Source organism: Fundulus heteroclitus, unplaced genomic scaffold (genome assembly GCF_011125445.2).
Source record: "Fundulus heteroclitus isolate FHET01 unplaced genomic scaffold, MU-UCD_Fhet_4.1 scaffold_49, whole genome shotgun sequence".
Classification (NCBI taxonomy): domain Eukaryota; kingdom Metazoa; phylum Chordata; class Actinopteri; order Cyprinodontiformes; family Fundulidae; genus Fundulus; species Fundulus heteroclitus.
The window spans coordinates 602,051-617,221 of NW_023396912.1; the positions used below are offsets into that span (position 1 = coordinate 602,051).

The window sequence follows — 15,171 nt, forward strand, 5'->3', positions numbered from 1 at the left end:
GCTGGTTTGATGGCGGGTTGTGGTGCTTTAGGGCAACGTGTGAATGTCTGTGGTGAAAAGGTGTTGGGTTGAGCCCCAGAGAGAGATTAGCAACGAGCAGAAAGTGCTGCTGAAGAAAGATTGACGGAGTTGAAAGAAGTCTTGGTGGAGCCGGAGGAAGAGATGGAGGATGAGCGCAGACTGCTGGATTTCAGCCGGATCCCCCTGATAATCTTACAGCGAATAGGTAGGAAACAGCAGCTAAGCTACTAAGGTTTTACTGATCAGAGGAAAGTTGTTTGGCTCCATGCTGAACTCGCTATCCGACAGAAAGAGCTGCTTCACCAACGGCTTTCCTTCTTTCTGCTTCTTGATCAAAGAAGCTCATCAGAACAAAGAAGAGCTGCTAAAATTCACACACAATGATCCATCAACCAATCAGAGCTGCCAGAAATAGCTCTAGCACATTTATTCCCCCCACATTATTCAGCTCTGTGTTGATGGATGTGGCCAGGAGATCATGGAGAGATTGCCATCAGTTCTCCAGGGCCTCACAACAAGAAAACATCTGCTCTCTTCTTTCTGCTTTATTACACCAACAATAGTTCTTTGCATCCATTAATCTAGGCCTGCTGAGCTCCTTTAAAGGACAATTTACACTTTTCACCACTTCTTCTTTCTCTTTAGTAGCTAAAGCCTAGGAACTGTGTTCTTAGCACCACTTGTTCCTTCTTTACATGAATTCAGCATTTTAGCTGTTAAAGCCCAGGCTGTGTGGTTTTAATTAGATGTATTAATCTGGTTTTACATTTTTCATTCATCAAATCTAAACCATCAATAGGATTTTTTAGTAATTTAGTGTTTTCCATAATTCTGATGTAGCTACAGAGGGAACAGGAACACTATGAATTACTCTGATCAGTTCTTGCTCATATTAATTAATCTCTGTTTATTAACTCTTCATAATCCTCCAGGTTACTGTTTTATCCAATAAACCAGATGTGCTTCTACATCCAGTTTTCCATCAACTAAAACTTCCTTCTCTGTAAAAAAGCTCAAGACTTTAATTCTGCTGAAACTGGTTATAATTACCTAATTCATCAAGGCCTGTTGTTGGAAAACAGATACATTGAACTTCCTGTTTGCGGTAAGGCGTATTGTGTCACTTCCTGTTGTCACGGTGTGAACTGCGGTTTGTTGCTCCAGACTCTCTCGCTTTTATCTTTAATCTCTCTGCTTTAACATCTGTTTCCAACACATAAGCACTTTTAAAACATTTTCTGTTGCTGCACATCGCGCTTGGGAACTCCTTGTGTTTCACACGGTTTGCTTTTTTGGCGTGGTAACAGGGCGCTAGCAAAATCCCAGAACATTTCAAAGCAAACAGGACCCTCAGACAGAGGCTGGTGCATCCCAAGGACAAAACCCCCAAACCTAAGATGAGCGGAGTGGTGTCTGCAGTTCAGTCAGTGAGGAATGTTCTGATCTTTATATTGGAGAAACCAAACAACCTCTCCACAGACGCATGGCTCAACACAGGAGAGCTACCTCCTCAGGTCAAGACTCTGCTGTCCACCTACACCTTAAGGACAAAGGACACTCTGTGAGGACCAACATGTTCACATTTTGGACAAAGAAGACAGATGGTTTGAAAGGGATGTGAAGGAAGCCATCTACGTTAAGAGAGAAAAACCAACCTTAAACAGAGGAGGAGGCCTTAGGTTCCAACTCTCAAAAACTTACAACACAGCTATAGAATTAATTCCAGCCAATCATCACCTCAATTCTTCCCCCCATACGGGGGATCAAAACATTGTTCCTTTAGGCCAGGCCAATAACAACCCTAATGACTCCTCGTTACAGAGGAGTGGACCAGTTTCGGTCCAATCTGCTGGCTTAATGACTTTAACGACCGCCCATTACTAAGGGGTGGACCTGTTTCTGTTGAATCTGCATGTTATTTAAGCCATTACAAGGCCTTTGTTGGGTTGTAGTATAATGCTTGGTACTCCACATTACTCCAGACTTTTTGAATTGAGAAAGTTTCCTGGAGAGGAAGCGAAACGTCTTCAACTACGGAATACAAGTCCAGTTGCTTTGTTTTTTACTTTTTTTTGGATTGACCATGACCTGGCTGCCTCCTTTAGTGATAATGGTACTTGTAATAAATATAGTGTTTTTCTAGCTTTGGAGGCGAGGGTATCAGAATTGGAGACCCGGCTCCGTGCTATGGAAAAACCAGCTGATAGCCGCCCCTTTGCTAGCACAGAGCCACATAGACCTAGAGTAACTTCACGTAGCGGTCCTCCAGAAGCACCCGAGCAGCCGGGTAACCAGGCCGGCTGGGTGACAGTTCGTAGGAAGCATAGCTCTAGATTCCAGCCCCCAGGTCACCACCGACCCGTCTGCGTTTCTAAGAAATTTTCCCCACTTAGCGACACACCCGCTGAGAAGCCGACTCTGGTGATTGGCAGCTCAATAGTCAGAAACGTGGCACTAGAGACACCAGGGACCATAGTTAAATGCCTGCCAGGGGCCAGAACGGGCGACATAGAATCCTACCTAAAACTGCTGGCTAAGGATAAGCGTAAATACAGTAAGATTGTTATTCACGCTGGCGGTAATGACACCCGGTCACGCCGATCAGAGGTCACCAAAGTTGGTGTTGCTTTGGTTTGTGAGTTTTCTAGAACAATATTGGACTCTGTAATTTTCTCTGGTCCCCTGCCTGATCTGACCAGTGATGACATGTTTAGCCGCATGTCATCATTCAACCGCTGGTTGTCTAGGTGGTGTCCTGAAAACGACGTGGGCTACATTGATAACTGGAGAACTTTCTGGGGAAAACCTGGTCTGATCCGGAGAGACGGCTTCCATCCCACTTTGGATGGTGCAGCTCTTCTTTCTAGGAATCTGGCCGGATTTATTAGTTCTCCTAAAAGCTGACAACCCAGGGTCCAGACCAGGAAGCAGAGCCGTAGTTTAACACACCTCTCTGCAGCTTCTGTACTGTTACCCACCCATTATCCTATTGAGACGGTGTCTTTCCCACGGCCAAAACTTAAGAGATCAAAAACTGATCTAAAAGGAACAAATCATAAAAACCTAATAAAAATCCATATGGATCACTTTGAACCTAAAAATAAAACAATTAAATGTGGTCTATTAAATATAAGGTCTCTCCCTCCAAAGACTTTGTTAGTTAATGAATTGATTTCTGATAATCAGATTGATTTATTGTGTCTCACAGAAACCTGGCTACAAGAGGACTACGTTAGTATAAATGAGTCAACTCCCTCCAATTATTCAAATTTCCACATTCCCAGATCTATGGGAAGAGGAGGAGGAGTGGCAACCATCTTTCAGTCTGATTTATTAATTAGTCCCAGGTCAATTAATAATTAAAGTTCTTTTGAACATTTAACCCTCAGTTTCCCTCATCCAAACTGCAAAGCAATAAAACCTCTTGTGTTTGTTGTTTTGTATCGTCCACCAGGCCCTTAAACTCAGTTTTTGGATCAGCTGTCAGACTATTTATCTGATTTGGTGTTAAACACTGACAAGGTTATTATAGTGGGGGATTTTTATGGGGTAAAAGCGGTTCCATAATAAACTTGTACATAAAAGGATAGTTGTGTCCATATTAGTCAGAAGTTGTGCATAAAAAACATTTGTAAACTCATAATAATTTAAATCACATTCAAAAGATACAACATACAGTTTAAATAGTTACAACTTCAATAACTAATAAATACAAATTTCAAGTTTAAATTTGTGCTTTACTCTTTATGAACACAAACAGCAGCGGCTGCTTGAGAATACGGATTTTTTTCTTTGAGAATACGAATTCACAACAGTGGTCTGACGTCACGGTTTCCAAGGCTGGTTAATGGAGCAAAGAGTGCGAAGATAGGAGCCGCGCATGCGCTCTTCAGACTGACCGTCTCTGAATGCAACGCGGCTGCAGCTTCATTCCAGACAGCGCAGAGCTCACAGTGGTAAGTTAAACATTCCCTTTTCTGCTGCTGTTGTTCAAAAGTACGTTTTCAGATCGTTTGAGGCGAGAACATTATACTTTTAAGCTTCCCTACGTGGCCTGTTTACAGAGTTAGTGCGTAATTTAAAAAAAAGAGTGATTTATTTGTTTTGTGTTTATCAGGCTGACGGGTGTTGCTTTATTAACTCAATAATTGCTGGAATAAATTGTAAATGTCTCCAAAGAATGACAGCAGCATATAAAATGGAGCTGGACCATAATTTAATAACAATATATATCAGTCGAAAGACGTGTGGCACAATAAGGGGAAAAAAGGGTCGATAAAAGTTGGTTATAGAGACAGTTTTCCTTCCTTCCTCTTAGCCTATATTAGTTGAGGCTACAGTCACTGCTTCCTCTCGACCAATCGTAATCGCGGACCCAGGCACGCCGTCACTAAGCGCCGCCCTCTCAAACCACAACACAGAGCATGTGAATATGTCGCAGCAAGGAGCGGCGGAGGAAATTGTCCCAAAACGGGGTTTTACTTGTTCGCCAGCCTGACTGAAATAAACCACAGTGAACTGTAAAATTTGCAAGGAACCGGTAAAAACAGAGTCTGGTAACGCAACCAACTTGTTTCATCACGTAAGCCGCTCACTGCCGCAGCAGCGAGAGCTGTGTCAGCCCCGCCGCTGCTGCGCGTCATCTTCTTAGGAATCTTATGGAAGTTCTTCCAAAAGAAAGCAGGTATAGCAGCTTCTGGGCTCCGTTCTTTGTGATAAAATGACAAAGCGTCCTGGCGGCGTAAGGACATCACGCATGCAGTAACATGCTTCATAGTGATGGACATGAAAAACCTGGCTTCAGACAATTACTCGCCACTCATGATCCGCGATAAAAAAGTTCCGGGCTGCAAGTTTTTCTCTAACAGCGCTGGTCACTTTAGTTTATTCTTTGTCAGTATTTAATAACATCACCCAGGTCTCTTAAGTTAAGTCATTTTTCATAAAAAAAAAAAATCAGTTATAATTAAAAATGTTGGTTAAATAAGAATTAAATTGGGATTGAGTGTTTGTGTGTGATATATTAAAAGTAGGTCATTTAGCAATATTATAAGAGCCAGGTTTTAAATCTTTTTGATAATTATCTATCCATCAATATGCATTTTTTTTATCAATATGCTTTTTTCTATATCGTCCAGCCCTAATATAAAATCTATAAATAAATCTATAAATAAATTCTATAAATGTTTTTCCTATCTAAGTGAGTTTCCTCTGAGTGAGGGCACGAATAATCGAGATAAGAAAGAGGGAAAGAAAACAATAGTAACAATATATGAAAAAAATACAGATATTTATTTTAGACAAATGTTTTAACTTTGGAACAGAATGAAGGTGTAACATATTCAACAAATTAACAGTTACTAACGTGGTTTAAAACAAAGAAATAACTTCTATTAACATCTTATACAAATAGACAACACCTACAAACATACAATTAAAAATAGTTGGAATGGAAATTAATTTACTGATTATTTTATGTATTTTTCCAGGTAGTGAAAAAAATGAAATGAAGCAGCACGTGTACATGACTAGAACTGATCTACATTAGGTCAGGTGTAGTCATGTTCACTTAAACATGCAGCCAGCTGGAGCAGCCTCCTGTCTTCAGCCGCGGGATGGTCATCCTCCTCTGGGTCAACCTCCTCGTCCTCCTCATCTAGCTGGTCACCTGCCTCTATACTAATATTGTGGATGATGCAGCAGGCGGCGATTACTTTTGGGGCAAACGTCAGGCGGACCTCCAGCACCCTTAAGAAGATGGAACGCCACCGTGTCTTCAGATCACCAAAGGCGCGCTCAACGATGTTTATCAGCCTTGGCGTGGTGTCTGTTGTAGCGTGCCTCCACTTGACCTGTACCAAATATAAAATTAACTTGTAATTTAGGTAATATGCTGATCTGTCTTAATCTTCTATCCAATTTATATAATCTATGTATCAATTGTGTGTCATTGTTGGCTCTATTTAAGGACAAGAAGGTAAGAGGTCTTACTGCCAAGCTGTTTCCCTATAGGATGCACCGCAGGCCAGCCAGCAGAGGGTCACCAGCACCTCTATCTCCTGTGGCCATTCATGGAGACCATGGGCAGCAGCTGAAGGAGGAGGACGATGGTGGCCCTTCTTAGCCTGAAGGCTGGTTTCAGGTCCCCTTCATTAAAAAATATTTGGAGGATCGGCACAGAAGTGTTTATCCTCACATTTTTTGTTTCTGTTTCTTACTGTAAATAAAAAAAATGCCAAATGTTACCATAATTGTTTTTTCAATTCTCACCTTTTTAGACCATAAAACTATATGTGGTTAACATGCAGATTAATATAGTAGTAAATGTAACAAATGGCTTCCCTTCTCTGGTATTTCTACCATTTTACTGAAAGAATTAACTGAACTAACTGCAAACAATTTATAGATTAATCATTGTAAAGGTGGGCAGACAGAAATAACTTTTCCTTAATGAACAATGCTGTGAAGGTTAGTAGGTGCAACAAAGTAGCTTAACCCTACTCCCTTTACTGTTATAAAAATTATGTTTTCATTTTAATTCTTTACAGATAAATAGTCACAATTTCAACGTGATCACATGTTTAATACCATCCTCAATGTTGTTGTTTTTTAAAGATAAAAGTAGGAAATAGGCTGTAAATCTTAAAAAACCTACCAGTTGGCACAGACGCTCAACGTCGGATTTTTTATTAAAATTACGCACTAACTATTCTCAAAGAAAAATCCATATTCTCAAGCAGCCGCTGCTGTTTGTGTTCATAAAGAGTAAAGCACAAATTTAAACTTGAAATTTGTATTTATTAGTTATTGAAGTTGTAACTATTTAAACCGTATGTTGTATCTTTTGAATGTGATTTAAATTATTATGAGTTTACAAATGTTTGTTATGCACAACTTCTGACTGATATGGACACAACTATCCTTTTATGTACAAATCTATTTAGAAAGCTATCTTACCCCATAGATTTTAACCTTCATGTTGACACATAATGTGATAACCTTAGTGTAACCTTTAAAACTATCCTAGATTCAATTGGCTTTGCTCAAAATGTGCATAAACCGATGCACTCTTGGCTCCAAACTTTAGACCTTGTACTGACATATGGCATTGATTGTGAGGAATTAACAGTATTTCCTCACAACCCTGTCCTATCTGATCATTTTTTAATAACATTTGAGTTTAATCTAATTGAGTTTTCCACTCCCAAAAGAGGCTTCCATTACAGTAGATCTTTATCGGACAATGCTGCATCAAACTTTAAAGAGTCTGTCCCCCTCTTAATGTCGTCAGTATTGCAGAAATACCCTGCAGATAGCAGCAATGTTGTTTCTTCCAATTCACAAATAGATGTCTTTGTTAACGGTGTGAATTCCTCATTGTGTTCTGCATTAGACAATGTAGCTCCCTTGAAAAAGAAGGTGATTATTCACAGGAAGCTGGCTCCATGGTTTAATTCAGAGCTGCATTCCTTGAAGCACAATGTTAGGAAACTGGAGAGAAAATGGCGTTCTACACACCAAGAGGAATCCTACCTAATCTGGAGGGACAGTCTATTGTTGTATAACAAGACCCTTTGCAGAGTTAGAGCAGCATATTTTTCATCATTAATTGAAGAGAATAAAAATAATACTAGATTTCTCTTCAGTACAGTTGCCAAACTTACTCAGAGTCCTTGCTCCGTTGATCCATCCATTCCCTTGGCTCTTAGCAGTAATGACTTTATGGGATTCTTCATAAATAAAATTGATGCCATTAAAAATAAAATAATTAGCATCCTCCCAAACATGATTACCTCATCCTCAGTAAGTGAGGCAGCGTTGGAGGAATCTTTAGAACCTGCGCAGTGTCTGAATTGTTTAAAAGCAGTAGAGCTTTCTGAGCAATCTAAAATTTTAGCTTCATCTAAACCTTCTACCTGTATGTTAGACCCAATCCCAACCAAGTTGTTTAAGGAGATATTCCCTTTGATCAGTGGCCCTATTTTAGACATTATTAATCTATCCTTAGTAAATGGATATGTACCACAGGCTTTTAAAGTAGCTGTTATTAAACCTTTACTTAAGAAACCTTCTCTTGATCAAGATGAGTTCGTAAATTACAGACCTATATCTAATCTTCTTTTTCTATCTAAAATTCTTGAGAAAGTAGTTGCTAATTCAATTCAATTCAATTTTATTTATATAGCGCCAATTCATGAAACATGTCATCTCAAGGCACTTTACAAAGTCAAGTTCAATCATATTATACAGATTGGGTCAGATTATACAGATTGGTCAAAAATGCTCCTATATAAGGAAACCAGTTGATTGCATCAAAGTCCCGACAAGCAGCATTCACTCCTGGAGAAGCGTAGAGCCACAGGGAGAGTCGTCTGCATTGTACATGGCTTTGCTGCAATCCCTCATACTGAGCAAGCATGAAGCGACAGTGGAAAGAAAAAACACCCGTTAGCGGGAAGGAAAAACTTCTAGCAGAACCGGGCTCAGTATGAACGGTCATCTGCCTTGACCGACTGGGGGGTTACAGAAGACAGAGCAGAGACACAACAAGTAATCAACTTTGTGAACATTTACAAAGTAATGACCTACTTGAGGAGTTTCAGTCAGGCTTCAGAGCTCATCATAGCACTGAAACAGCTCTGGTGAAGGTCACTAATGATATTCTCATGGCCTCAGATAATGGACTTGTGTCTGTACTTGTCCTGTTAGATCTCAGTGCTGCATTTGATACAGTTGATCACAATATTCTCCTACAAAGACTTGAGCATACTGTAGGGATTAAGGGGAAAGCATTAGGCTGGTTTAAATCTTATCTGTCGGACAGATTCCAGTTTGTTCATGTAAATAATAAATCTTCCTCAAACTCTAGGGTCACCTGTGGAGTACCACAGGGTTCAGTCCTTGGACCAATTCTCTTTACTATATATATGCTTCCGATTGGCAAAATTATCAGACAACATGGGATTAATTTCCACTGTTATGCTGATGACACTCAGTTATATTTGTCCATAAATCCTGATGAATCCAATCAATTACTTTGAATGCAGTCATGCCTTGATGACATCAAAAGCTGGATGACTTTAAATTTTCTGCATTTAAATTCTGACAAGACAGAAGTTGTAATCTTTGGACCAGAGTCCTCAAAAAATAAACTTCTTAATCAATCACTTAATCTGGATGGCATTAACTTGGCCTCTGGTAATAAAGTAAAAAATCTTGGTGTTATTTTTGACCAAGACATGTCATTTAAATCCCATATTAAACAGGTTTCCAGAGTTTCTTTATATATATATATATATATATATATATATATATATATATATATATATATATATATATATATATATATATATATATTTATTTATATATATATTAGGGCTGGGCAAGTTAACGCGTTCATTTTGCGTTAATTCCTTAGACTATTAACGGCGATATTTACTTTATCGCGCATTAATGCATGTTGCTCACATGCTTTTATTTTGTGAAGGTCTGTTGCTGCTGCGGTGTAGGGGTTTGAATCAGAACAGTAGGTGGCGATAATGCGCCAATAACCTCGCTGTCAGCCCAGCCTCGGATTCAAACAGGAAGAAAGGGGCTGGCTGGAAAAAGGAAAATGCGGAAAAAAACAAAGCTGACATGCGGAAGGCAGTGTTTCCCGCAGGAATAGACCAGGTCACGCGTGGTAACAAGTCTGTGATGTATTTAGGTGCTAAGCCATTCAGGGATTTAAAGACTAACAGAAGTATTTTAAAGTCTATTCTCTGAGATACAGGGAGCCAGTATAATGACTTTAGAACTGGGGTGATCTTCTCTACGTTCTTAGTCTTAGTGAGGACGCGGGCAGCAGCGTTCTGGATCAGCTGCAGCTGTCTGATCCACTTTTTAGGCACACCTGCGAAAACACCATTGCAGTAATCAATTTGACTAAAAATAGACGCATGGATTAGTTTTTCCAGATCCTGCTGAGACATTAGTCCTTTAATGTTGTTCCAAAAAAAGTAAAAAACAAAGCAACTGGACTTGTTTTCCGTAGTTGAAAACGTTTCACTTCCTATCCAGGAAACTTTCTCAATTCAAAAGTCTGTAGTAATGTGGAGTATCAAGCATTATACTACAACCCAACAAAGGCCTTGTAATGGCTTAGATAACATGCAAATTCAACAGAAACAGGTCCACCCCTTAGTAATGGGCAGTCGTTAAAGTCATTATGCCAGCAGATTGAACTGAAACTGGTCCACTCCTCTGTAATTAGGAGTCGTTAGGGTTGTTATAGACCAGTTCACGTGTGACGTCCGCGCTACATCCGGGTCCCGCGGGTAGGCAAAAACAGTACTGTTCTCGTCTACTACTATGACAAAACGGGTGAATTAGAGCGTGGTTTTAGTTTATTTTTGGATTCTAAACAATTCCTACTACTTGTTGTGCTGCCGGTTGCACACAGAGGCATTCCAAATCGTTGGGTGTACGTTTCTGTCGCTTTCCGAACGACGAAGAAAGACGAAAGAAATGGATAATTTCAATGAAAAGGACGCAGGCCGACAATCCCAATCGACTGGGGGAGCCATCATACCACGACAGAATTTGCAGTCTACACTTCATCTCCGGTAAATACAACTTAATTTTGCACTAGTCATTGTTCTACTTAAATCATTATATAAATAAAAAATTAGGATATATACTTAAGTCAAGACGTAAACGTTTGTTTCATAATAATATACGTACATGTACAATGTATGCAAACCCTCTGGCATGAGTCTGTGAAAAGGATTAATAAGACAAAAACACCAAAATAATCCGTAGTGAACAATGTTTTTTTTAACCTACTGGTGGCAGGTCTTCCTCTCTGCTGAGGCGCTTTCTGTGTCCGACTCCGCTTTCGTATGTTACACAAACATGTCTGAACATCCATCCATCCATTTTCTGACCCGCTTAATCCCTCATGGCGTCGCGGGGATTGCTGGTGTCTATGTCCCGATATAAAATAATTGTAGCCGTCCAGTGGTTTCAGGGGCTTTCATGCTCTCTCGTCTGTACTGGCCTGCGTGTTTATAAGCCAGCTGTATATGTCGGATTACGGAACACTTGGCCAGCATTTCACAGACTCGCTCCGTCCCTTCAGGCTTTTGCTGTGTGGATCTGGCAATCTGATACCATCAACCATCAACTTACTCTTAAAACGATCTTGTAGTACGTTACCTAAAGAAGAAAAATACGTGGAGAACTCGTCGTTTCCTTTGTTTGCGTCTGCAATTGTGTTCGCCTTTTGCCTACCAGTCCGGCGCGCTTGCGCGAAAACCCCGGATCAAAACAATAACAATGAACTGGTCTATTTGCTTAGGCGAGACAGTGAGTTGGCGGCCGGAACAAGTTTTGTGTGGATGACCGGCGGAGGGGGGGGGGCATATATATATGTATATATATATATATATATATATATATATATATATATATATATATATATATATATATATATATATATATATATATATATAGTCTTTGACTTACATTTCTAAGCCTTCTTTCATCGTTTTTTTTCCAGATCCCCAAAATTCTTGCTTCTCTACTGGTGAAGGCGTTCACTCTGAGCTTTCCACCCCGGAGAGAAACTCCACTTTAGATGAGCAGGAATCAGAACCTCGGCAGATAAAAGAGGAGAATGAGGAACAAGAACATCAAAAGTTTAAACACGAAGAGAGGCCACTCTACATCAGTCAGGCTGAAAAGCAACTTGCCCTGAAACACGAGACTGATGACATTTTAATGATTTCTTCTAACGTGCAAAGACTCCCCAAGGAAACAGAGCAAAGCAGGAACAAACTCATCTCTCAAGCCTCCCCAGAAGTTGAGAACCAGGATCAGGAAAGAAACAATGAGGAACCAGAAAAAAAGAGAGAAGAGCAGAAGCACATACAGCCGAAAAGAACTGCTGACATTTCAAAACTAAAAAGTAAGAAGAATCCTCACTCTGACCAATATATATATTCTTGTAAAACTGGTTATGAAGACTTTTCTCAATCAAGGCCCTTGAGTACACACACAAGAACAGACAAGGCACAGAATCCTTTCTCATGTATGAGCTGTGGGAAAAAGTTCACCTATAGAAGCAGTTTAGAAATTCACATGAGAACTCACACGGGTGAGAAGTCGTGGTCTTGTGTGACTTGTGGAAAAAGCTTTAGTCTGCCAAGCCTTTTAAAATATCACATGAGATCTCACACAGGTGAGAAGCCTTTCACATGTGCGACCTGTGGAAAGAGTTACAAAGATAGAAGTAGTTTAACGTATCACATGAGAACTCACACGGGTGAGAAGCCTTTCAAATGTGAGACCTGTAAAAAAGGTTATAAAACAAAATCTCTTTTGGTTCATCACATGAGAGGTCACACAGGTGAGAAGCCTTTTACCTGTGTGACTTGTGGAAAAGGTTTTAAACAAAAATCTCAATTGCTATGTCACATGACATTTCACACAGGTGAGAAACCTTATTCATGTGTGACCTGTGGAAAGAGTTACAGTAGTAGAAATGGTCTAACTTATCACATTACAACTCACACAGGTGAAAAGCCTTTCACAGGTGTGACCTGTGTTAAAGTTTTTAGACAAAAAAACGCATTAAACATTCACATGAAATCTCACACAATGGAAAAGTCTTTCTCGTGTGTGACTTGTGAAAAAAGTTACAGTTGTAGAAGTAATCTTACTTATCACATGAGAAATCACACAGGTGAGAAGCCTTTCACATGTGAGACATGTGAAAAACGTTTTACAAGAAAACCAAGTTTGGTAAGTCACATGATAACTCACACAGGTGAGAAAGCTTTCAAATGTGAGATATGTGAAAAAAGTTTTACAAGGAAAACTAGTTTGGTAAGTCACATGAGAACTCACACAGGTGAGAAACCTTTCAAATGTGAGATATGTGAAAAAAGTTTTACAGGCAATTCTAATATGGTACGTCACATGAGAAGTCACACAGGTGAGAAGCCTTATTCATGTGTGACCTGTGGGAAAGGTTACAGTAATAGAAGTAGTTTCACTTATCACATTAGAACTCACACAGGGGAGAAGCCTCGGAAACAAACCTAGCCAGATCCTTGAAACAAAGCTATTCTAATGTCTGTCGGGTTTTGTTTAAAGTTCTTAAACTGTGAGAGTTCTTATGTGATAAATTAAACTAGTGTCATGAAGGTTGTAAAACACTGATGGGACATTTATGTTTGTTTGCTGGTCTGCTGATTACATCATATATAGCAGAAAGTCCTCAAAATAAGCCCTGAACAAGTTGTAGCCTTAGTTGCTAAAAGCCCAGCTAACAACCTTTTTACAAAACATTACGTTTGTTTTGATTTCACTCCATGATTGTCCAATTATGGTACGAGTGTTTATACAGCATGAGTAGGTAACATAACATAAATGAGTGGTATTTTGTGTAACTTAAGAGAAAGCCATGAAGCTAAGGTGTGCGTGACCTGATGTGCTCCGGTACAACACCTGGTCATCTCTCCTTACACCACCTTCTACCATGTCAAGTTACCAATTTCAGTCTAATTATTTCTGTCCTAAAGGTAGTTGATTTATATTCATATTTTATTATTTAGCAAATCATTCTTCGAAATGTTCCTCAAATAATGTTTTTTATCTTACTGAGTTGCATTGTGAATATGTTGAACACATCCAGATGTTCTTAATTAGTAAAGCTATTTTAACCTCCTTACAGAATCTTAAAGATGAACTTCGGTCTGCTAATTTAAATCTTCAGTAAATACTAAATTCATTGAATCATTTTATGGTGATGGTTTTCAACTGTTTTTGTCTTTTTGTTTTGTGTGTTGCCTACATGGACCTTACCAAGCTCCGCCCACAACTGACCTAAAATTCTGAAGTCTCACAAACAAAGCCTCGCAGCGCTTTAATTCTACGGAAGTTTCTATGTAAACATGGCGGTTTCCACTTGGACTGATTCTTTGCGGAGTATTCCTGACTCGATTAGTGCGTCATTTCTGCCTGATTTTGAAAAAATATCATCGACAACAATGGAAAGAGGAATTAACAAGTTCATGTCATCATTTTTGGATGAGTTAAAGGTATTTGAGCCACGCGATGCCTCCAAAGTTGTGCAGGTCACAGCAAAATGCTATCGGTCGATGAGGAAAACGGCAGACCCTCACTCCCTCAGCATTAATATAGATGTGGACAAGATAACTGATGCCTATTGTTCTTGCAAGGCTGGGTAAGTTGTGCATTCATCGTTTTGTCTGTTACTTTTGAAATCCGTGGATAATTCCTGTGGTTTGTTGGCAAATGTTTGTGTGGCTAGCCTGATACGCTGTACTTGGTGCTAGAGTGGCTAACACGAGGAACAGTTTCGTCCAAATTGTGTGTACTAACAAGCTCTCTGCTCTAATCGATGGTCTCTTGTCTTTGCTGTCCTGCCTACTTGCACTTTCCGATGCTCTTTTTGGTGCGCGCCTAGCTTTATGCACTCGCGCTCCGTCTGCTGGTGTCGGATAAGGATGGGACGCTGTTGGCCCATCCCCTGCCGACAAAATGCTAATAAATAAATAAATAATAAGCAATAAGTATTATAAATTTGCTTTAAGTATTAAAGCAAATTTATAATACTTACACCAGCACACACTCCCTTGTTCTTGTTGATCCTACGAAGGTTGAGCTGCTCATGTGGTCGTGCACAAGCTTTGATCCAAGCTCGGCATTCTGCACCTGATTTTGGAAATCTGTGAATTTTCCCACCACAAATACGATCAGGATATCTGACATCACCAGTACAGATACCCCACTGGCAATGGAGAACCATTATTTTTTATTATTTTTCGATTATTAACTCGAAAACTTTATGCCGGTATGCTAGTACAGCAGTAGTCTAGCACTACATTAGCTTGTGTTTGTGAGACTTCTTCGAACGTTGTAGCCACTCTATGACGTAGAATGGGCATCAGCCAATGAAAAGCGGCCCCTCTGGTAAGGTCCATTATTCTGTAGTTTCTTTTGTCTTAATTTTGCTCGGTAGTTGTAGTTTAGTTCCACAAGCCTAATAAGTAAGAGCTTTTGATTGAGCTATATGGTTAATTCACTTAAATATTATTTCATGGTGTTATCTGGTTGTGCATCTATTTTTGATAATATTTTTTG

At 39.6% G+C, this 15,171-nt stretch overlaps 3 protein-coding genes across 4 annotated transcripts in view; 2 read left to right on the forward strand and 1 right to left on the reverse strand.

The window, feature by feature from the left end:
- LOC110367769 (zinc finger protein 239-like) overlaps window positions 1-15,171 on the reverse strand; it is a 577,202-nt gene that overhangs the window by 421,993 nt on the left and 140,038 nt on the right. The gene's annotated exons all lie outside the window — the stretch shown is intronic.
- Window positions 1-15,171, forward strand: part of LOC118560792 (oocyte zinc finger protein XlCOF6-like) — a 27,160-nt gene continuing 11,989 nt past the window's right edge. Inside the window, exon 1 of the mRNA XM_036132260.1 lies at window positions 1-60. The gene's annotated coding sequence lies outside the window, so the exon portion shown is untranslated. The remainder of the gene's footprint in view (window positions 61-15,171) is intronic.
- LOC118560799 (gastrula zinc finger protein XlCGF57.1-like) overlaps window positions 59-15,171 on the forward strand; it is a 27,975-nt gene continuing 12,862 nt past the window's right edge. Inside the window, exons 1-2 of the mRNA XM_036132309.1 lie at window positions 59-226; window positions 11,561-13,136. Of these exons, the coding sequence (XP_035988202.1) occupies window positions 163-226; window positions 11,561-13,107 (1,611 nt within the window). The 5' untranslated portion in view covers window positions 59-162 and the 3' untranslated portion in view covers window positions 13,108-13,136. The remainder of the gene's footprint in view (window positions 227-11,560; window positions 13,137-15,171) is intronic.